The 25524-nt window shown below is 37.1% G+C and overlaps 1 protein-coding gene across 1 annotated transcript in view; it reads right to left on the bottom strand.

Moving 5' to 3' along the window:
- ZSWIM6 (zinc finger SWIM-type containing 6) overlaps positions 1-25524 on the bottom strand; it is a 193493-nt gene that overhangs the window by 62159 nt on the left and 105810 nt on the right. Inside the window, exon 2 of the mRNA XM_077897942.1 lies at positions 6486-6842. Coding sequence (XP_077754068.1) covers positions 6486-6842 — 357 coding nt within the window. The remainder of the gene's footprint in view (positions 1-6485; positions 6843-25524) is intronic.

The following is a 25524-nucleotide window of genomic DNA, read 5'->3' as shown; positions in this document are numbered from 1 at the left end:
CAGAAAAATATTTTTAATTTTTTAAAAAAACTACCTATGTGTCTTCATAAAGAAAGCTGTCTCAAATAATACAAACCACCCTGTCAGCAGTAGTTGCCTTGGGGGGTAAGAGAGCTGTTGGAGACTAAGGAGGGGAGCTATGGGAGAAGGAGCCAAAGAGGATCTGTTTTTTCATCTTCATATAATTCTATACTACTATACATTTTCCCAACATACTTTTTTATTTTATTTTTTTCAACATACTTTTTTATAATTGATTTACATTTCCTCTAAGTATCACACTGCTGCACTTTAGGAGAGCAAATTCAATTCTCTCCTACAGGAGATATTTGCAAATTGTATTAATCACCAGTAGATTTTACCTTTGTTTCACCAAATGTCAATGCCTGAATATTCTATGATAGAAAGAATATGCTTGTAATAACCAAATTCTCTCCGTAGGATACTTGTAAAAACTGGTTGCTAAATCAAGCCCAATTACAATGAACACGACCATCCACGGGGAAACAAAAAGGAAGAAAGATGTGACATAAGGCCTCCATCAAACAACTCCAACTGTCACTCACTGCTAGATTTGGAACATGCATGTGTACAGGAATAAATCTCCAAGTTCCCACTAAGAACAAAATGGAATGAAAAATGACAGTGATACTTTTCATTTAACAAATTCCGAGGACCTAATGTTTCTAAAGTACTGACCTTAGGGAAGCTACTAAGATACACAAGTCATAGTTTCAGCCAGTCCTGATGGAGTTTACAATCAACTAAAAATAAGCTACCTACACAACAAACACAGGACTGCTGAGTAGGTCTGCTTGTTTGTTTGGAATCTCTAAGAGAGCCTGAATGGACTGATATATAAGATGGCTGGGACACAGAGGCATTTCGAGTCTAAGTTAAGCAGGACTGGCAGGCATGAATGGAATTTATGGTGTTGGTTTTATTAGAACTACACTCAAACAAATTGAAATGTCTGATGAAAGAACAGCACATAAATGCACACATGGGTAGAACTACAGGAGGTGCACCTTTGCAGCATGATACTAGATGCCTCCTGTGTCTCTGTAGAACTATCACCACCAAAGTCATAAAATCAGACGTGGAAGAGACCTTACATGCCATGGGTCGACTGCATCGGACACAGGCACGTATCTCTTTTACTTCTGGCTGACTGAAATGGTATTTCTGGGCACGTGACGACCCTGAAATCAGGGAAGAGTCTAGCCTACTTTTTGGAACTGGTCCAAGCTCTAGGAGTGAAACGGCCACTGAAATAACACCCTCCCCGACCCTGCTCCAAGTCTGGACCAATGCCAGCTTTCCCTCAGTCTATCTTTCTTTGTGGTAATGTGCCCAGGACAAGCTAGCTCATGGGTGGAGGTGTCACTAAACAACATGAAGAGAGAAAGGAGAAGAAAAACATGCCAGAAAGTCAGAGGAAAGTAAGATGACTTCCGACTCTGATATCCATCCCCCAACTGGTTTCTTCTCTCTTCTTTGAGTACTTCTAATATCCCAAACATGAGGTAAACTCAGTTATGTTTTATTATTATGATGATGATGATTATACACGTATATCTTCTTAAAATTGTCCCAATGCTATTAGAGGAAATCATGACCATTTTAAATGAGAAAAAATGAGTCTGACTCAAGGCCACTCAGATAACACAAAGTAGAGACACTACTGGACTCTATGCCTTCAGATTTTAAGTTTATTTTTTTTTAATTTTATTTATTTATTCATCATAGTCACAGACTGAGAGAGAGAGAGGCCCCAGATTTTAAGTTTAATGTTCTGTCCCTATACCATGATTTACCAATCTATATAATACATCTCCTTTAATAGGAAACATAAAGGACCAGAAAAGGCAGAGTTAACTAAGAGTGGACTAGCACTTGGAAATCAGTAAATTTCTAGAGAAGTAGTTAGCAAAGATACCAGCATCTTTTTTAAGAATGTGGAAGTTAGCAAAGATACCAGCATCTTTTTTTAAGAATGTGGTTTTATTAGAATATAAAACCAAAAGCAAACAATTTTGCTGAAAAAAAATGCGAAACTACAACCAGTAATCTCCTTGGAGAGCCATTAACATCAACTATCTTACAGCCACTATTTAGCATACAGTAGCTAGTTTTATAATCTAATCAAAATTACGTGGAGGAAATTTTATAAAAACACAATGAAATGCAAGAAAAAAAAAGTCTACTGAAAAGGACTGAACTATTACAATAACTAAGTCTATATATTCCAACTACCTTCACTGAATCTGTGACCTTGGATGTCACTAACCCATTCTCTTCAGTTTTTTCCTCTCAAAACTACTATAATTATAAACTTGAAACACCAAGCTGATAAGGAAACTGTTAGGAATAATGCACCTGATATTGTCTTGAAAAAGCTTTTAATTCCTCAGAATAAAATTCTTGTAAAAATAAAATATTTCAGAGTAGACTGACCCTACAGTGCCCAACCCCACATATACTTTTGGCTGCACAAAAACTTAACTACTAATAGCCTACAGTTCACTAGAAGCCTTACCAATAATGTTGACAGCGATGAACATGTATTTTATGTATTATATACTATATGCTTATCATAAAGACAGAAAAAGAAAATATAAGAAAATGTGTAATAGAAAATACATTTATAGCAAGATACATATATCTTTTTTATTTTTATTTATTTATTTATGATAGTCACGTCACACAGAGAGAGAGAGAGAGAGAGGCAGAGACATAGGCAGAGGGAGAAGCAGGCTCCATGCACCGGGAGCCCAATGTGGGATTCGATCCCGGGTCTCCAGGATCGCGCCCTGGGCCAAAGGCAGGCCCCAAACCGCTGCACCACCCAGGGATCCCCAGCAAGATACATATATTACTGAAAAAATCCAGATGTAAGTAGAACTGTGCAGTTCAAATCCAGGTTGTTCAAGGGTCAACTGTAATAAGGAAAAGCAACCAACAGAATCTTAAGAAGTATTAGGATGAGTTCACAAGTAGAACAAATAACCCTACTGTTATCAACATAGTTTGTAATTATTTACAAATTATTATTTTCTTCTAAAAAGGATTTGGATAAGATAAACTTCTTTGTCTCTAAGATACCTATTAAGATAACTGAAATCTAAATCCTATCCGGACTGTATTTATATAGCCAAGTAAAAGTAATTCTTCTCCTTAAAAGAAAACTTAACTCTTACCAATATTTGTGTTTAAGAGGACATCTTTCTTCTTAAAGGAAACACACACACACACACACACACACACACACACACACACAAAGACCATACAAAAAAAAAAGTACTGCTTTAACAGTCTGGAGAATGCTTTGGAGGTGTTAGGAAGCTGGTGAGATCATGTAGTCAGATAACTGCAAAAACACTTTTAATCCCACCCTCTAGTAAGTCATCAATCTAACAGTTAAAATAAGACCCTCCAGGGAGCAGACTCCCCATTCTGTCACTTAAGGTCATGGCCTACTTCCTACCTCTCTTCTTTTTACCACTTGTCACATTAGGATGGAAGGCAGGAAGGGGACTCATGTAATTGGCCCGCTGCCAGGCTAGGAGCGAATCTGATGACAAATTAAGTGAAGAGGAAGCGGGTGGGATAAAGTGCTCAAGTTCCCTGCTCTCGTGAAGCTGCTTTCATACAAAGGTATTTGAAAATCACATTAAGCCTAAAAAGCTAACCTGCATTCTGTCCTTGCTATTTCCTTAGATAACTTTTTCTTCTAATTTTAGAAACTCTGAAAGAACTATAATGTGATATGAACACTTTCTTGCATCCAACTTTCAGTGACATTGATTCATTAGTCTTACTATTTCAACATGGAAATGAATTTTCGAAGCTATTAGATAAGAAACTCTGGGGCTACTGTTCTTCAGAACAAGGAAGACATATGCAGAACAAACAACTGATTGTTGATGTGGACCTCTGGTTAAACTGAAACTCAGAGAATAATATAACCCTATTCAGGAAAAAAACAGAACACATAAAAGTTTAAAGAAACGATATATCCTATTCTTCTGCCTCCACTGAACAATTTAATAAGAAGCCACAGATAGGCTCCTGAGAAATCTCAGAGATGACTGTTAGCTGGCCTGAATTTTCACAAAGGAACAAGATTGAGGCAGGTGATAGGACAGAGCAGGAGCCTACCTGAAAAAGTCCTTTGAGTGCATATGCTTTTGGTGGGTCAAAGGTACTTCTGTGCCACAGTTGTTTACAATGCTGTTATTTAACAATGGCAGACTCTACCAAGTAAAATGCTTTATCCACTTTAATAAAGTCGAGCCTAACATGGGGAGTATTAGAAGAAATATGGCTATATGGATGTTCCTCTGACATAAAAGCCATTTTAAAAGTATCTTACAGCACCAGGAGACTTGTAAAAGAATGTTCACAGTAGCTCTATTCAAAACAAGATCCATCAACAGCGGAATGGACGAACAGTGATGTTCTCCTAGCTAGAATTTCTAGAGTTGTGCTGTCCAATAAGGTAGCCGCTAGCCACACGTGGCTATTAGGTATTTGTATTGTGACTATGCTGTGGTTTGAAATATACTATAAATATAGAACAGACATGAGATTTCAAAGACTTAATATGAAAAAAGAATAAAAGAATAAACTGTCAATTCTTTGTTGCATTCATATTTATGAATATTGAGATATATAAAACATTATTAGATTTACTGGTCTCTTTTTAAATAGGCTACTAGAATATTTTAAATCAAACATGTGGCTCACATTATGTTTCTATTGGACAGTGCTGCCCTAGAACAATGAAAATGAATGACCTATAGGTACATAAAACAATAGCATAAATCTTACAAACATGATTTGAATTAAACTCAGGTAAAACTAAAACTAGTGTTTAATAATGTCAACAACAAAACACAAACCACCATGGAAGTGATTACCATAAAAACCAGGCAGTGGTTACTATGGGGAAGAGAAAGGAGCTTGTGATAGGAGATATATGGAACCCTCTCTCAAGTGCGGAGAGTAGTCTATTTTTGGGACCTGGATGTTGGTTCACTTTATTAATCTGCATTCATATTTTATGCACTTTTCTACATGTTTTATCTCACAATTTAAAAAGTTTTCAAGAAATAACTTTAAACTTGCTTTCCTTAAACATTTGTATTAACCAAAGCAATTAATGACTTTGAAGAAACCTAAAAAAAATAGAACTGACTGGTCCTAGATCTCAAATCAATATAACCAAAGAAATGAAAAATGTTAGGCTCCAGAGGTGCATAGTCATCACTGTGTTACGTTCTTCCATATATTTTAAAGTATTTTAAAAATTATGTCTAAATGTTTTTAAGGCACTGCAACCTATAATTTAACCATATTATTTATCCTGTGTTAATGTGCCCCATGAAATAGGTGGTGGGCATATTTCTGACAAGTTGCACATATATTCTTGTAAGTCAACATATTTGCAATGTACAAAATAAGGAGCTGATCAATGTGTTTACAAATAAGTGAGATACTGTGTTCAGTGTAGAAATATCCAAAAGAAACCATTTTTGAGATTTCTTATACACAATGATAGTTATCTCCTAAATTCTCTCTGAACAAGTTGTAATATTTTTCTAAAATTAATTTATTTTCTTATTATGAGGCATCCTGACAGAAATGTCCTACTTTGGGAGTGCCTGTGTAGTTCAGATGATTAAGTGTCCGACTCTTGATTTCACCTCAGGTCATCATCTCAGGGTTGTAAGACTGAGCCCCATGTTGGGTTCTGTGCTGGGCATGGAGTCTGCTTAAGATTCTACCCCTCTTAAAAAAAAAAAAAAAAAAAGATTCTATCCTTCTGTCTCTCCCTCATCACCCTCTCTACCTTTCTAAAAGAGGGAGGGAGGGAGGGAAGGAAGGAAGGAAGGGAGGGAGGGAGGGAGGAGGAGGGAGGGAAGGAAGGGAGGGAGGGAGGGAGGGAAGGGAGGGAGGGAGGGAGGGAGGGAGGGAGGGAGGGAGGGAGGGAGGGAAGAAATGTCCTACTTTGGAAAACAAATTTTAAAAGAAATTGAAAAAAAATCTGGAGTATATGCAAGTCAGTTTACTGACAAAGGCTCAAAAGGTGAATTAAATGACTAAGTCAGTATTTCCCATAACTAATTTATCTAGTATTTGATGAAATTTTACCAAATGAAATAGTTTAAGAGCCAAGCTTTATTAAATGAGAAATTCTTCTGAGCACAAAAGGCTTGGTATTCTAGCAGAATACACACAACACTTTGAAAGGAATGTTTTACGATGCAAAACTAAATTTAAAAAAATCTCTCTCAGTTATGTCCATTATACCTCAATAATAAAAAATAATTTAAAAAATCTTTTTAAATCTCTCTTGGTTACCTAAGAGCAATGCTGATGACCTAGATTCACATTTAATTCATTTTTATGCAGAAGAACTTTATTTATAAGTGAAAAAGAACACAGTAAAAAAATCTACAGAATGAATGTCTGTAACTCACCGTGAACTTGGTTGATTTCTGAATTCTGAGAAAGAATTTCATCTGCTAATTTCTGAGCAGTTGGCAAAACTTCCGTGTGGTGCACTGTGATCAAATACTGTACAAACTTTTGTAGTTGGTCTCGATTCATTTGAAAGAGAGTCTCTGAAATGGGAAGATGGAGTTTGACCTGCTCTGGCTTGCGGATGCGGTATAGAGACAGCGCCACAACATGAGCACAATAAAATATGTCCTTGTTTCCACAGCTGCAGGTCACTGAGGTAATCTTGCAACGATCAAAGCTGATGGCCACGTTGCAAACAGTTTCTGGCTCCGATTGTATTGCAGGTTCTGTCACTGTGCCACTCAAGTGGAAACCTGTGTGAGAGAAAGGAAGGAGAAAGTTTAGCTGCTGTATTCAGATCCTATGAAGTACTTCTAATTCTTTGAAACGCACAGTACTTGACAACTGCAAGAAAAAAAATTTTCATTTTCAAGTAAAAACATCCAGGCCACTCAAACATCCTCCCTACCTCCCCTTCTTGACATCTTACAGGTAAAAAAGGAAATGGTATTCCGCAGACATACTCAAGTATTTGATACACCAAAGCAAGAACACTAATAGCAATACACTGCCATCAAACCTATAAGAAGTTGTTAGATCACAGCTAATAAGCCATGATTACTCTGAATCTGTTATATAACTGACAAAAATCAGTGGTTTTCTTCCCTTAAAAAAAAAAAAAAAAAAAAACCCTTTTCAAAGTAGGGTAGGCCAGCTTGGCTTTCTGCTCAACAAACTCCTCCCTACCCTCTACCTTTATTCTAGGCAGCCACTAGCATCCTCCAACCAACAATGCAACTCTGGAGTGGGTCTTTCACACAACACTGATCAAATTTCCTTATTTAGTAAGTCTTTATGTAACGTGCATAACACATGCCCCAATACAGCAATGTCTATGAGCAATGTCTACTGGTGGAACTGCAAAAGCCCATCAAAGCTCATTCAAACCATAGTCTGAGTAGCTCATGATGAGCTACATGTTTAAACATGCTTAAACATATTCACACAAACACACACATGAGCACACAAAATCACCAAGCGGAAAGGGGCTTTACAACTTAGATCTACACACAAATCCTCCACACCCACCAGGACTAATAATACCCATGTGGCCACTGCTTATAATGGTCCAGAGACACTCACTGTATGAAGAGCTTACAGCCAACTGAAAATTGCTTCCCACCACACTGCCTATGTGGCCAGGGGACAAAACCTCCTCACTATTTTGCCATAAATATATGGAAAGCTAATTCTAAGTTTTGCTGTTGTTTTGGCACATCCACTTAGTTCCACCTTCCTCCTCTGACAGCCAAACTCGGAGGCAAGAGCTGAACCTTAAGGAGATCACTTTGGGAACCTCCAGGAGAGTGATCTACCTCAAGACTTTGGGTACCCGACAGAAACCAAAGTTCAAAATGAAGCCTCTGGCTCTCTTCCAGCTATCCACTATCTATGCTACTAGAATAAAGTTTATGAAGCAGGACACGGTCTTAATTCACAAAGAGAAAGATCTTTACTATGAAGGAAATCTGAGAGGGATGGTAGGTGCAGGACAGGAGACTGACAGCTGATGATGCTTAAAATTCACATGTGAGACACTTGAACCCTACATATGGTCTCCCCCAAGGGATGATAATCAGGGCAGAGAGTCGGAAGAAACACTACTCACTACTCCAAGGATATCTTTCAGAGTAATATAATTTCATCCTAATAATTTGTATTTAGTAACTTAGTGGAAAGAGAAAAGTGTGGTAATAATTTTACCAAATTAATCAAATTAAAGAGAACTATCCCTAAAAACAAGTCACTAGTAAACTTCATGATAAAAAACCTACAGAATTGTAATACGATAACTTTACAAAGAGATTATATCCCTGTTTCAGAATGAATATTCCAGTCTCTTTTATCTCTTTCAGTCAAGAAGTTTTTGAATACAACAATTAAAGATACATAGTGATGTAAAATCATATTTTTTAAAAAAATTAACGTATTTTCCCATGGGGGAAAAAAAGTCACAAAAAAAGGTAAACCCCTAAGAAAATTTCAAAAGTGAAGAATAATAAGGGCAAACTTATCTTATTATATACCAGATGCACTATAAGCATCCAGTAATTAGAAATCAATGGGACAGGCACAGATTAAGATAGAAATAAAACAAAACAAAACAAAACAATGGATCATAAGAGACAATTCGAAGAGTCCTCAAGTATATTCTGTACATTTAGTGCAAGGAATCTCTCAACATTTTCCACCTGTAACATACATATATGTATACAAAGAAACCAATTGTAAGGGCAGCCACAGCAGCACAGTGGTTTAGCACCGCCTGCAGCCGAGGGTGTGATCCTGGAGACCCAGGATCGAGTCCCATGTCGGGCTCCCTGCATGGAGCCTGCTTCTCCCTCTGCCCGTGTCTCTGCATCTCTCTCTGAATGAATAAATAAATAAATCTTAAAAAAAAAAAACACACAATTTTAACTATGGGGAAAGATTTATCATAAATTGACTGTTTATAAAATTGATCTCTCCAGCTTAACACTATCATCTCTCTCCTGGTCCACCAAAGTCAACATCTTTGTCTTTCCATGAAAGTGATATTGGAGAACTTCTCCAATCACAGGCTAAGCCAAGACAATTGAAGATCCAAGAGTTAGACTAGTTAGTATTTAGTCTGTAAGGGTATAACATAATAGGTGCTTCAAAAGAGACTGAGTTAAATACCAGAGAAGAGGCCCTAAAGAAAAGTGATGAATCCCTCAAATAGTTTTGCAGGAAACTGTTTTAGATGTTTAAGTCAGAAAGAAAGTACACTGAATGCTGCTATAATGAAATTATGCCAACGGAAAAACTCATTACTCAATTTCATTACAACAAATATTTACTATTCTCATATAGTCTTTTAAAAAGCAAACTATAAAATACTGTGACTTCCAAAACTATTTAATTCAAGAGACTGTGAGAGCACACATAAACATATACATGTCTTACAGAGTAACACTTCATTAATCTGATGCCATCAAAGATTAAGACATTTCATGAATGTTCATTTTCCAAGAAATTCCAGATTATCTTTCAAACACCCAAACTCCTTGAAGAATTCCAACCATTTTTCTTAGAAATATTTCTAAATGCTGTATGTTGGTAAATTGAACACCAATAAAAATTATTTTATTAAAAAAAAAAGAAATATTTCTAAATGTAAATTAAATACTACCCTGCCACCCTAATCAACTGGACCCATCTGGTGCTACCAAGAGAGTGGGCAACACTCCCTATAACAGGCAACTGCAGGTGGCAATATTTTTAAGTGGGCTTTTTTTTTTTTTTTTTTTTTTTTACTTTTCCCCACTTATCAGCATTCCAAAGGACTCCTCTCCTATGTGGCTAGTCTTTTTCATGGAAAATTCTTTGTCCTCGGTCATCTGCATCTCTTATTTGACTACCTTGTGGCAACTATTAAACACTCTGAGGCTTATTTGTTTGGGGGTTCCACCTCTTTACTTTTAGATTGGGATGGTTGATGTTGCTAAAGGCAACTGGCTTTACTTTAAATACAGGAAAATTACATACACACCTATAAGTGACAGCTGATATATTGTTTTTTTAGACTATACAAAACTGAGTCCGTATGTACGAAATCCATCAGGACTCACTTCAGGACTGCATGGTCGTCTCTGATTTGAGAAACCTTTGAAATTCTGACTCCCTCTCAGTTGGTCCTAAATCATTCCAGAGCACACCGCAAAAGAAACAAGGAGAACATTCCTCCCTCAACAACCCCTAGACAGCTACATAAGCCATCCTTCCTCCACCTTGTACTCCCTACCAACAGCCAGTTTTATCTCTTAGGGAGTGGGTGACCTGAAACAAAATAATATTCTTAAGAATGGATTTTACCTTTCTGGAGTTCTGACAAACCTTGATGACCCACTGTTTTAGAATTGCAAATACAAAATCTCTTTCTGAAACAGTTAACTGTTCTATATGACAGACCTGAGGACAAAGAAAGGGGCAAGTAATTAATTCTCAAAGAACCAAAACTGAAAAAATTACATAAACCTTTTCTTATAAATATATTTCTTTGACTTTATAATCTGTCAATGATAGTTAATCTCCTAAGAGCAAACTTCACAGGGCAAACTCTTTCATCACCATCAAGTTTTATCAGTGAGCCCAATAAAATGTTAGTATTCACATTCTCAATCTGCAGACCTGAAAAAAAAAAAAACCAAGCAGAAACCAAGGCACAGCACTGTAGAAGGTTTGGTAATACAGACATTTTGATTCTGATCAGGCTCTCTCACTTAAATGCTGTGTGCTCTGGACATGTTCTTTAACCTTTCTGAGTCTTGTTCTATTCGTTTGCAAAATGGGGCTAGAAACACCTCCTCTGGGTTGTTCTGGGGATTTAAATTAAATAACATATGTAAAGCACCTGGCACATAGTAAAAGCACTCGTTAAATTTTATTTCTCTTTCCTTCCCTTCCCAGCTGGAGAAACAGGGGAGGGATGTTGGATACATTCCCTACAACACTTTTTAAAATCTTTGCTACTGGAACCTTGGAAGGGGGAGCAAGGGGTCTCACTTGAGAAATGGCTTGTAAAATTAAGCGTAGCCACTGAGAATGTCTTAGATACTGAGTTGGATGGCACTAGCGGGATCACTGCTGCTTGACAACAAAACCAAAAATCTTCAGAGTCTTACACCTTTGTTTAATCCAGCTTTCTGTCCCCACCTTCCTATTAAGTTCTACCAACATGCAGTTAATTTTGTCAATGACTGTTACTTAATACACAGAGAAACTAGAAAATAATAGGGGAGAGATTTTTTTTTTATAAACACTCATCCTGGGGAATCCCTGGGTGTGGCTCAGTGGTTTGACACCTGCCTTTGGCCCAGGGCGTGATCCTGGAGTCCTGGGATCAAGTCCCACATCAGGCTCCCTGCATGAAGCCTGCTTCTCCCCCTGCCTGTGTCTCTGCCTCTCTCTCTCTCTCTCTCTGTCTCTCATGAATAAATAAAATCTTTAAAAACAAACAAATAAATAAATAAACAAACACACACCCATCCTTGTTTCTAAAATGTTACAATGCAGTGATTCTCAAAATATGGTCCAGGGACATACCCTCAGGGTCCCCAAAACCCTTCACAGGTTTGATCTAAAAGATCAAAATTTTTTCTCATAATTTTACCTAGACATTGCTGACCTTTTGAACTCTCTTGTAAGTGTATATTTAATTTTCCAGAAGCTACAGGATATGTGATATCACAGCAGAATGAACACAGGGACAGGAAAATCCAGCTCTTTTCCATAAAGACAGACATTACAAAGACTTTCAAAAATGTAATACAATGCCACCTTTTCCACTAAAATATCTTTTGTTTGGGGGCTAGAATTATTTTTCCATAAAAGTATGTTATTATTAAATATGTGCTAACCACTTTATTACTAGGGAATAGTCATTATTTTTTTCTCAGCTTTAATATCCAACAGTAAATATCAACAGGCATAATCCTCGTAAGCAAAGGACTTAGAAGATCTCAATCATTATGAGATCAGAATGACAAAAAAATTGCTATTAAAATGTACTGCTAAGAAATGGAAAAAATAAATCCTCTTCACCAAATCATTTTTCATATGGCATTATTTGCACTTGGATCTTAGACTAGGTCAGTAGTGAATAAGACTCAGCAGAGAAATACTGAAGGGGCAAATTTCTCACACACGAATGAATATTCATATATCATCTACAGTAATCTAAATTAACAAGGATTAAAGTTTCTAGAAAGCAAACATTTACTCCGTCACTGATATTTTCAATTCCTTGAAAGCTGATTTTCCATATCTAAGGTTGAATTTCCGTTGCATTTTAAAGGGGACAAGGAGACCTATGATATTAGACCGGAAAGGTAACTTTTAAAATACACAAAGAATTTCTAAAGGTTGGCTATATTGTGCATATATGCATATGTATGTATGTGTGTGTGTGTGTGTGTGTGTGTGTGTGTATATATATAATATATATACTCAAGTTAACTGAAAAACTGTTACAAATTCAAAGCATTAGGAAATTTCTAAGCTAAAATAAATTGGCATACCTGAAATAAATATACACTAAAAACTCCTTCTTTCAGGGTACATTCTTTTCAGAAAAATATGCACCCTGTGCATGAGGCACTCAAGTAACATATTCTTTGTTGATAAAGAATTTAACAGAAGCACTGCTGTAGTACTTATACAAATACATCTTTCACCCTTTTCCTAAATAAAAAGAACCCCTGGGGAAATTAAAGGCAGAAACCAAGGCAATGTAATGTTATGGCTGAAAGGGTGGTAAGGGTTATGAGAGGTTTTTCTGTATTTTTTTTAAGCTAAGTCTAAAAATGCAAAAGTGTTAACATTTAACACTCTCATAACAAAATATTCATTGGTTGACTAAACTCATTATATTGACTAAATGCAAAGTAACTAATATCTGATTATGTCCTTGGTAAAACAGATGAGTTAATCATTGCCTCCAAATGCCTAACTTTCACCTTTCCTAACTCTGATAAATACTGCACACAATCAAAAAAAAAAAAAAAATACTGCACACAATCCAACATGCCATGTTGCAATTATCAATTTAAAAACAAAAAAATTTAATTCAAATCAAGCACAATTTCCAGATCAGTACTACAGATGCGATAAGAGCCCAAGATGGAGGCACTAAAACAACTCAAAAATCAACTTGTCTAAAATATGATACTCCTTCTTCAACTATATAATTTTCTCAAAGGGAAATCCTAAATTAGAGAGACTGCATCCTCTAAGCTGTCTAATTAAATTCTCTAGCCCTAATTTCTAATACTAAGCTTAAACAGCTTATAGAAAGACATTAGGAGATTTTGCCGGCAATCACTAATGAAGCAGTTTCCATCTTTCAGAAAAATTATTTTTTAAAGGAAAAGCGTTATTTTTAAGTTCACCTTTAAAACGTCTATCTGGGATGGAATCACTCCTACAGTTCATTAATATTTGAGAGGAAGACAATGGGAAATTAATGCAAAGACCAGACTGTAAACCACAGCACACCATACAAACAACATAAAAATTTACGGAGCATGCACCGGATGGGCCCAACCGAGAGTTCCCAGCGGCATTCTGTTCAGTAGCGGTTTCATTTTCTAGTTAATGTATATTCTTGCACCATTTCCTACAAGGATCCATATGATCACAATAACTATGCTAGGTAGTTATTTAAAATTATTTCTGAAGAAAAGACACTTATCCACTAATTTAGCTATCTGCCATAAGCACCTGAAAGGAACATTAGTTTAAGGGAATGTAGGGGGTTAAAAAAAAAAAAATCACATCATTACTTGTCATGCCAAATCTTGAAGTACATAAGGGTTACCCACCACCACCATTACCATCAAATAATTTTCCGGAATGCATCTCTGTATTTTAACACGCATATTTGAGGGAAACAATCATTGCCTAGCCTCAGAATTAGGCGATGAGGGGGAGGCTATGGACGGGGCTATAAACAAATTAGGTAGGATGTGACTTATTTGCACAACTGTAAAGCTGCACGGTGCTTAGGAATTTTAATCATTTGCTGAATCTTCTAAATTCCACTTTCTTATGTCCCAACCTTTTCTAATTCAGGCAAAGTGTTCTAGCCTTCCACTCTGCTTAAAGGCCAGATGAGACAGGATCCCTTGTGCCATATGCATAGCCCCCAATATCCATACTGCCACCCCTACAGTTCAGTGATTCCTCCTCTTCCCCTCCCCCATTTGGTCTCTCACCTGGGTCCTGAACTTCTGAAATACAAATTATGTTTATAAGGGCCCTTTGGTGTCCAAACACCAACTCTTAGCACCTCTGCACACCTTTGTCTTACTTCCCAGGGTCCAGGCCTAAATCAGGCAGGGGACAGAAAATCCTTTTTACCTGTTTATTTCCTGTTGTTGCTTACAGCCAAACAACCTTCAGAAATGCTTGGCTGTTTGCTTTAGGAGCGGAAGTAAAAGAGAAACTCTAGAGACTAATTTTGTTTACCCACACAGCCAAGAGGTAAAGAGAAAAGTGAGCTCAGACCAAGGAGGGGAGAATGCACGCTTCAGTGGTCAACATCTTCCACCCATGCCCTGAGGCTCTGAGCATGAGCCCTCAATCCCAACAGTAGCCCCCATATCTTGGCCCTAACCAATCCCTGATGCCTACCTAAGGCACAGACTATGACACATGCAGCTCTCACAACTGCAGAGTGGGCTATGATCACACTCCCCGCCACCCCCTTTAAAAAAAAAAAAAAGCTGAGGGTTCTCTCTGAAAGGTAGTGGTACAATATACTCTGTCTGAATAAGGAGGGCTCTGAAGGACTGTTAGGAACATGGGTTTCTATAACCCTAATAATAAATCTGCACATGTAAAATCTCTCCACACCAACACAAAAAATGATTTAAAAGGATGAAGGGAGACAAATTAACAGATCCAGACAGTAAAGAGTGTTAAGGTTTAAGGCCCCTGGAGGCAGAGCACTGCCTTTCATCTCTGGTAGCCTGAAGATCCAAAACAGCTCCTGGAACAGGCCAGGCCCTTGTAACTGTGTCATATGAAGGAAGTAATGCTCTTCCAAGCAATGCTTGCCCTGCCTTGCAGAATTCACAAATAACTAAAAGCTCTGGCCTCGAGCCCAGGATACTTTAAACTTACCTAATAGTTACCTCTTTAGAGTCCACTCCCCTCTTACATTGATTTAAGCTAGCAACAGAAGTCTCTGACATCATCTAAGACAGCAGAAATCTGTGGCATTGCCATCACAGAGGAATACCCTGAAGGAAGTGCTCAAGAACCATTTGTTGGATGAAAGAATGCACAAATCCTCTTAGGCTCTGGGTATGTGGACCATATAGAATGGGGCTTCTTAAACTAGAATGTACATCAGAATCACCTGGAAAACTGGTGATACTACCGATTGCTGGGCCCCACTTTATCATCCTAAGTGATATGCTGCTACTGGCCCAGGGAACCAGTGATAGAGATTATTAGAATTACAACCTAAATAAGTCTTTTCTAGTCAAAATACACTTAAGTGAACACAGTAAATAGAACAGGAAAGAATATATACTCTGTGATATGTAACCTATATGCTCCCCATTCCAAGAAGTCAGGTATGGGATATTAAACTGGTCCCAGCATTGAGAAAGAAAAATAACAAAAAAATTCCACAGTAACAAAAAAATGTACTACTATCATAACTTAATACTTATACCTATACCATTCTACTTTTTTTTAAAAAAAGATTTTTATTTATTTATCTGACAGAGAAAGAGAGAGTGAGCCCATGTGCAAACAAGCACCCGAGATGAGGCTCAATCCCAGGACCCAAGGATCATGATCAGAGCCAAAGGCAGATACTTAACCAACTGAGCCACCCAAACACCCCTAAGGCATCCTACTTAAAGTAAAACTTTCATTCAAAATCTAAATTAAAAAACAGAGTATTTACTTTTATAAAGTGTTTCACAATGTCCCATGAATCCCTCATAACTGATGATTCTTTGTGTATTCAAAACAACCAATTAATGAAAAAAATATTGGCAACTAGTTTAGTAACACATTTTTTGCCTAAGGGAAAGTATACCCTATATGATGAATAAGTCAGAGGCAACAGAGCATACAGGATAACACAAGGTGAGGTAGGACTTCAGAATTTCCTTCCAATTCCAACACATCTCAGTTAAATAACCTCAGACAAGTAACTTAGACTTGATTTTCTCATCTATTAAAGGGGATTAATAATACCTATCTTCCAAGACTGCTCTAAGTTGTAGAACTGACAATGTACATTAAGCACCACAGGGATTCCTTGTATGGAATGCCTGCTATCATTATTGTAATGGCATGAAAGAAAGCCTGGCATTTTCTACATGTGTACTAAAACCCTGGCTCTTTGGTGAGAGTATGCAAGCTGTTGGAAATGCCAAGCTACCAGGAGCATGCTAGAATTTCCATTAAAATAATGGACAAAGGTTGTTGTTATTGTAGTAATTCTACTCTAACATTCACATTTCCAAATTAATGGAACAATCATTTTTTAAAAAATTGTCCCCATTTACATAGTACATTGTAATAGTGATTGGATTCCAAACAGGGTAGAAAAGAAGGAAAATTAGAAGACTTGATTTGTCTCAAAATAACTTCTAGTTTCAATAAGCAATTTTTCACTCCTACCTTATAAGAGCTCTCTTCCAAAATGTAAAACACCTTTTTTTAATCCCTAGCGTTTGCCTTCCGTGTCAATGTATATAAAATTATTTTCACAGCTCAAATCCATCTTGCCACTGAGCTGAAGACTAATTTAAAGTTGGATGCAACTATAAGGAAACTTGTAGTTCTTATTCTGGAAGAAAAAGTGACCACAGCTTTTCATTCCTGGTAATTTATGGCCTGAGGAGCAGAGTGAAGTTAGAACTTCTGGTATCTTCAAAGAATCCCAAGGAACACTAGCCTTGCCACCAAGGCTGTAAGTATTGTTATTTCCCTGTATATGGAGGTCCGGCTGAGAAGAAAATCCTCTCTGTTCCATATGTGTATATTTCAGAACAGTGAATAGATGGAATTTATACCTTGGCTAAATAGTACATTTTTTTTTCTTTAAGTATATAGTAAAGGAGAAGCAAAGAAATTGGTCACCTATTCAAAATGTAGATGAAATTCACTAAGATTATTCCTACTCATATCTTGGAGCACTGAGATTACAGACGAATTTTGTTTTCCTTGCGTTGGCTGGTGTGGGTAAGTCCTTTTTCTAAACTCTCTACAGTGGGTAAGTCCTTTTTCTAAACTCTCTACGGTGAATACAAATTACTTAAGAGATACAAAAGGACTTTTGGTAAAATCATAAAGGTGCTCTTAAGGAAAAAATCTGCCATATACATGACATCCAACACCTGTTCTGGGGGCCTGGTAATGACCACACACCAAGTGTAAACACTGCAGTCATCATCAATGAAGCTTTGCCCTACTGGCCAGTCAAGCCTATTTCATCAACAGGACACTCCAAAGCTCTCTTTAACTCATGGTTTCCCAGCCCTCCCATGGCTCAGCCACTCTCCAGAGAAGAAGATGGATTACAGCACTCAAAGTAAACAAGACAGAGAAAGATTGGGCTCCTGGTTCTAATTTCAGTCATTATCTAATGTCAGCCCCATGGGCAAGTTGCTTCATATTTATTTCTTGTTCTTTTTTCTTTTCTCATGCATTAAATAAGGAAAAGAGATTATAGGAGATGATTTCTAGAAAATTAGGAAGGCACGCAGCAGTAATGGAGAGTATCCATGACAAGATGAAGGATGGTAGTTGTCACACTCACTCACACAAGACCTTTGACTTGCCCTTGCTGCTACAGAGTTGAAGCAATGGTCTTCTCTAATCATTTGGAAGTTATGGCTCAGGGAAGGAGAGAGAAAATTGATACATACTGCTATTGCTGCGGTTATGTGTATGTCACTGGCATGTGGGGAGAATCTTTTAAAACTCTGAATTCAATATAAAAGTAAACAATTTTTATCTACATAAGTTTTAACCATCTGATTACACCTGATATTCTTAAGGCATGATAGCTTTTTATGTTCTATATCCAAAATCTAAATCTAATCTAAAAAATCTCAGATTGTATAAAAATAGGTAAAGTTTATGCAAAATGTATAAAATATAGAAAAATAAACACAAAAATCCATTAAAAATGAAACAAAACAAATGCATCAGATCATCTTGTCTGCCTTTACCACCTAAGCAGCAGTACTGTTTCCCTCTCCATTCAGTAATTATGAATATGAGTGGCTATACCATTCAACAATCACTTCCCTAATCCCCTAACCTGGTAACAGGCAATGTACAAGTCTCTGGAGAAGTATCCATGAATAACACGGGGCTCCGGTTCTGAGAATTCACTGGATTATTGGACAATTGATAGCTAAGAAGTGACATCAAGGCTGTATTCAGCAACAAGAAAGAAGAAAAAAAGAGTACCCCCATTTCCCAAAAAACAGGGACCCCCATTTCCCAAACCACTCTATGTATGTTAATAGGTATTTATCAAAAGGGGAGAGGGGAGGGTGGTGTTCTGTAAGGTCACAGAACTTTGGATTAAGTGGCACCCAGCACCATCCTTTTGGAGACTGAGAATGTACCTCAGAATGGTAACAGCTCTAAGAATTTATACAATAAATGGAGTGCTACTGAACTTTATTTACTAAAACTTAAAAAAAATAAAAGGAGGGACACGTGGGTGGCTCAGTGGTTGAGCGTCTGCCTTTGACTCAGGGCATGATCCCAAGGTCCGGAATCGAGTCCCACATATCAGGCTCCGGCAGAGAGCCTGCTTCTCCCTCTGCCTATGTCTCTGCCTTTCTGTGTGTATGTGTGTCTCTCATGAATAAATAAATAAAATATTTTTTTAAAAAAGATTTTATTCATTTTAGAGAAAGAGAAAGAGAGGGAGAGCGTGAGCACAGTGAGGAAGGGGAGAGGGACAGAGAGTCATAAGCAGACTCTACACTGAGCAGAGCCCAATGTGGATATTGATCTTATGACCCTGAGATCACAACCTGAGCAGAAACCAAGAGTTGGATGCTTAAGAAGAATGGTAGTACAACATCTAGAATAGCTATAGGGAAAGAAAAAACAAAACAAAACAAAAAAAAAAAAAAAAACAAAACAAAACAAAACAAAAAAACACAGATCAAGGTGAGCAGCAGGAGTTCTTCACTAGAGGCTCAACTGAGAGTTTAGAATCATAAATCAGCATGAGCCAATCAACAGGCTTTTGTGACTTTTCTCCACGAGTTTAAAAACTTAGACATGGAGCAGCCCGGGTAACTCAGGGGTTTAGTGCCGCCTTCAACCCAGGGCCTGATCCTGGAGACCCGGGATCGAGTCCCGTCCGTGTCGAGTTCCCTGCATGGAGCCTGCTTCTCCCTCTGCCTGCGTCTCTGTCTCTGCCTCTCTCTGTGCGTCTCTCATGAATAAATAAATAAAATTTAAAAAAAAAAAACAGTCATGAGTGGCTTAAAGGCTGGACACATCTAATCAACAATATTCCCTTTCTACTATTAAAGAACCAATTATTTATTGGGAAAAGTAAGCTGATTGTTGAAAGTCAATCTTCTTATAATGCAATACAAAAGAAAGCAAACCCAAGTTGTTATCTGCACAATTACAGTTAAAAGTTCATTCACTGGCGGGGACGCCTGGGTGGCTCAGCGGTTGGGAAGTTGACTTCAGCTCAGGTCGTGATCCCGGGATCTGGGATGGAGTCCCACACATCCAGCTCCCTGCAAGGAGCCTGCTTCTCTCCCTCTGCCTATGTCTCTGCCTCTCTCTCTCCATCTGTGTCTCTCATGAATAAATAAATAAAATCTTAAAAAAAAAAAAAAGTTCACTGACATCCTCTCAACTAGAAGTATCTATTAATAATTCCATTAACCAGAACACCAGACACTATCAAGCCATAATGGTCAAGAAAGGGGTTTACTATATTTTCCCTCCAAATACTAGAAACATGAGTGGCAAAGCTGAAATATCTGTTTGAGAAAGGACCCAAGAGAGTCTAACATGCAAGTCCTACCTTAGAGTTTATTCCATAATAGAATGGAACAGTACATGGTGTCCTATGAAGGGGAGACAGTTAAGATCCTGATGACATTCCTAAGTACATACAACAGTGCCTGACATATATCATATACTCAGCATTTGAGTGAGCAAATCAATAAACAAAAAAGTAAGAATTTTATTTAGTAAACTGATTAAACGAAATCTGAATATACCAAATTGCTCTGGTGTGAAAAGCTGCAAGATCACAAAGTCTGAAAATTAATGACCCATGTGCCTTAGCACACAGAAAGCATATGTGAAGGACTAGTGAGAATTAAACTCTTACTATAGATAATTACCCTGTTTAAGTGTGACTCTTTCAAAATCTCACAGAAGTGCCACTAATAATAAATATACACTATTTTAAATAACAACTTGGTTACATTTATTTCTTCTGAAAACCAAGTGTTTATAATGTAAATGAACAGATACATTCCATTTTAGGCTAGGAGAGCATTTCTGTTGGATGTAATACTAGTTAACATTATAGAAAGAACCAGAACCAAAATATTGGCCCAGAGCTCCAACCACAATTTTCCTCTCAACATCAAATAACTGTTAAATAAAATTGTTTATGAATAATATTTTATATTACCAAATGTTAGGATTTTTAAAAATTAATAATTTAAAATGGATAACAGAGCTCCTGTGCCAAATTTTTGAATACCATTCATTTTTAAACAAGAAATGTAAACCCAAATGGCTTCAAATATTAAAGAGTGCTAATTAAGTACCAATTATGTATATAGTAGATTAATGTGTGTTTCAGAATCAAAATAATAATGTGTCTAAGGACTGTCAGTATAATGGAATAAGAAGTGACCTGGGAAAGAGACTTGAGTTTTAATCCCAGCTCTGCTACTAATTAGCTATTTGACCTTCAGTCATTGGCCTCATTTTCATATCTGCAAAAAGAGGCTAAAGGACTAGATCAGTGGTCCATTACCTTCTTGGGGGTGGGGCGGGAGGGAGGGTAGCGATCCTTTGAGAATCTAAAAAAGGGCAATAGATGTTTCTCCCAAATATGCACGAAATTATGCAGAGTATTTCAGAGTTCAAGTTCTGTTCTCTCCATTTATTTAGCTTAAGGGCATCCTTGTAGATAGATCTCCTTACAGACCCTCAAATTCTAAACTTTAGAATCTAACCAAGTGAAAACCAAAATATAGATAGTCATATTCAAAATAGCTAATGAAAATCCTGACTTTTGCCTCAAATTATTTTTTTCTTTGGTTTATAGATTTTCAGGGGCGCTTTTTTTTTTTAAGAATTTAATTGTATTTAGTATGTTTATTTGGTTCATTTTTAAGATGTCTGGAAGCAACTGGAATACCCTTAAGGATCCACTTACTTGGAGGTAACCAAACTTATTCATGAAAATAGGGAACTCCAAATTGAAATATAGCCCACATAATACTGAGCATCAAATGATGAAACAAGAATAACTCTGGAAGAGGTTTTTAATGGGGATTAAAGGGGGAAAACTAATGAGAAAAGACTGACATCATGTATACGATCCAATGACTGGTGACAACTCTATTACATCATAAAACTCAACAGACATATTGAATGTAGACAAAAGTATAGTACTTCAACCACATAAGAGACTACTCAAAAGGTATGTGGTCTAGTTTTTTAATCAGAGTTAATATGTTTATAAAAGCTACTTTAATTGCCTAAAATACAAATATATTGGATATACTGTCAAACAAAATTCTGCAGTGTAAAGCAAAAACAAAACCAAAAAAATCTGAGGAATGAACTACATAAGCATAGAGAACAGTTTTCAAATTCCAGAATTTTGAGGAAAAGGCAAATGGCCATACATTTGTAAATCAAATACATTAGCTTAACAAATGTTCCATCTAATTCAAACTAATTTCTCTGGCAGAGTATGAACCCTGCTATTTAAGGTTGAAATAAATTTGCCTCTTTCACAGAGAAAGGTAGTGAGAAATTGTAAAACGTCTCATATCCAACAGAAATCTGTTTCCCTGCTTCAGAAACCTACAGATGTTAGGACCGTAAAATACAGAAGCAGTGAAGATATGATAAATGATAGCTACAGCAGGATCTTAATCTACCTGGGTCCTTCTCTTTCATTTCTCTCCCTCTCCTAACATTTGTTCTTTCAAATTCTCTCCACACTTTCAACCTTTGCTAAACACACTTGTACCTTGCCTCGTTCCCTGAGCTTCACTCCATTTTGCGAAGGCCAAGAGAATCTCTGCTGGGTCGACTATATTACCCAGCAGGCCCAAACTCCACTGGACCATTTAACTAACTGGGGCTATGTGCTGTTCCTCTGAGCCAACAAATAGTTTCTTCCTTTGGAGACAGCTCTACAAGTCTAAGTTGACTTTTTTTCTTTTTAGCATATTTAAAGTTGGCATTTTGTCAAACAAGAAAAGGAAAAATCTAGGTTAAGGTGAGAAATATCAGCCATAAAATGTTATCTAAAACAGTAAAGAATCACACTTAATTCTCTTTGATGATTCTTCCTCAATAAATTTTGGGGGTTTTTTCCTAAATATATAAAAATTGTATTTACACATTCTTTTTGAGAATGCCTCTGATACATTAAATCTTCCTAAGAAACTGAATTCTCCTGATGCAAAAATGACAGCCATACGTAATGATATAATGCATGTTTAAGGGAGAAAATCAGAAATGAAAGGCTGATACCTTAAAAGAAGACTACACCCAAATAACCAGATTAAATGAGAATGTCATTTTCACCATCATGGCCTCACTAAAACAACAGTTCTGTAAGCTCAAAAACTTTGGCTCTTAATTCCTCAGAACAAAAGGTTCAGCTGGAAAAACTGAGGAAAGGAGGGTTTCTTCCCTAAATCAGCATTTTCATTTCACCAGGTTGATGAAAATCTTTCAAAAATGTATCAACACTTCATAAACTCCCTAAACAGTATTAAAAAATCTAATTTAACACGTATTTGATGGCTCAAGGCTATCATTATGAACCATATTTTTACTATACTATGTCCTCCCAGTAATGCCCTCAAGGCCTCACTCAACAGGGTTATTGGCCCTTTAGCTGAAGAGCTGAAGAGCTGAAGAGCTGAAGAGCTGAAGAGCAACTGCCCTGCTGGCCCAGTGCCTGGTCTGCTCTTTTTCTCTGTCCTTCCTTGTACAAGTCAGGTGCTCCTTCCTCATGCTGACATTTTGCTTAATAGTTGCATCTCCCCCCTCCCTTCTAAAATGCTGGTTTACATCCTCTAGGAGTTTGGAAACTAGATAACCATCGTTTTTAGAGCTGTGTATAAATAAAAGTAAATGACTTCTGAATACAGACCTGAGGTTTTCTTTTGTGAGTTAAGGGCTTAGGCTTGAGTCTGGGGATACTGGTGGATTTAGCTTGGTAGCTTCAAAAGCCCACCTTTTTGTTCTTGTTTGTTCTCAACTGTATTTCAGATAGAAAATAATAATTAGAGAGAACAAATAGTTACTTTTTAAGTTTTCCATAAAAGTGCCATAAGCTCAAAAAGGCAAATTCTCTAAGTACTTCTCATTACTAGAAACATAGGCTGTAAGAGCATTTCTGATTACTTTAATCACTACTGCCAACAGCAACGGAGTAAACTTACCTAATGGTCACCACACAAATCTCACTTTTCTCTCAGAAAAAAATGACTTTTAAAACAAACATACTTTAGTCTAACATAAGAAGGCTCTATGATTTTTAAGACAAACACCTTTTTTAAGAAAACTAGGCACACCCAGATCTTGGTTTCTAAATGCCATTCTCCAATAAAAGGAAGCAAAGCTTCTTGGAAAAACAGCTGATTCTAGGCCTGGGATGAAGAAAACGCTAATAGCGCCAGAAAGGAAGTGCTTTAAAAAAATTGAAGCAACCGTCCCATCCTGAAAGAGTCCACTTAGCCAGGCTGCAATTGTTTAAGCAACAAAATAACATTAGTATTATATAACTCAATAAGTATGAGTCCATATCGATATAAATTATGGAATGAATAAATAAATGGACAAGGAACACCTCCTCCTTAGAGAAGAATTCCAACTTATAATGTAGAAGGACTGAAGGAAATAAAAACCATCATTAGAGCAACCCCAGCAATATTTGGTGCAGGCATGATATGTTGACAATGATAAAATTAGTGGATAAAAGCTTTAAAAAGAAACAGTATTTGCACAGCCTCAAAGTATCTCACCTCCAGATAGGTAACTGTGGGATTTAGCATATATCCACCAAATCTTTGATATGCCTCCCTCCAAAGGTGGAGCTGAACCCTCTACCTCTTGAATGTGGCCTGGACTTAAGCAACTCTTTTCTAACGAAAAGCAAAAAACCTGTGGCTCTAGACAGAGGCGCCATGGGTGGCTCAGACAGGTTAAGCGTCCAACTCTTGGTTTCAGCTCAGGTCATGATCTCGGGGTTGTGAGTTCTGCTCACACGGAGATTCTCTCCTTCCTTCTCTGCCCCTTTCCCCCAGCTCATGCTCTCTCTCTAAAACAAAATAAATAAATAAAATCTATTTTTAAAAAAACCCACCCTGCGGCTTTATAGTGGACAAACTAGTCAGATATCACCTTAAGCAAGTGATCAAGGTTAGCATGACCAATAATAAGTCACGTTGGTATCAATGTATCCACTGATGCAGTAAGTGTGTAACACTATTACTTCTGTGATATTCTTGCAAAAAACGTACCTCTGTCTAATAATGAGAAAAGCATCAAACAACTCAAATTGAGGAACATTCTACAAAAGTACCTGCCCAGTACTCCGCAAAAGTGTCAGCATCATGAAAGACAAGGAAAAATGTCACAGATTACGGAAGATAAAGGAAACATGAATAAAAAGCACTATGGTATCTAGATCGGATTCTCAAAGAGAAAAATGTATTAGTAAAATGCTGGAAAAATCTGAAACAAGTCTGTACTTTAGTTAATAATACTGTAACAACGTTAATCTCTTAGTTCTGATAAAAGTAGCAGGGTTGTGTATGATATTAACATTAGGGAAGGCTCTGTAAATAGCAAATGGGAACTCTCTGTACTATCTTTACAACTTTTCTGTAAAATCTGAACTTATTTCAAAAAGTAAAAAACAAAAACAAAACAAAAAAAAAACCTTTTTTTAAAGATTTTATCTATTCATGAGAGACGCAGAGACAGAGAGAGACAGAGAGGCAGAGACACAGGCAAAGGGAAAAGCAGACTTCTGCGGGGAGCCCGATGTGGGACTTGATCCCAGGACCCCAGAACCATGACCTGAGCTCAATCATGACAGATGCTCAACCACTGAGCCACCCAGATGCCCCCCCCAAAAAATCGAAACTTAATAGTTAACTTATTTTTTTAAGATTTTAT

The sequence above is a fragment of the Canis aureus genome, chromosome 5, assembly GCF_053574225.1.
Source record: "Canis aureus isolate CA01 chromosome 5, VMU_Caureus_v.1.0, whole genome shotgun sequence".
NCBI lineage: Eukaryota > Metazoa > Chordata > Mammalia > Carnivora > Canidae > Canis > Canis aureus.
The sequence above is the reverse complement of the archived record's forward strand: the minus strand, read 5'-3'. Positions and strand labels throughout refer to the sequence as shown.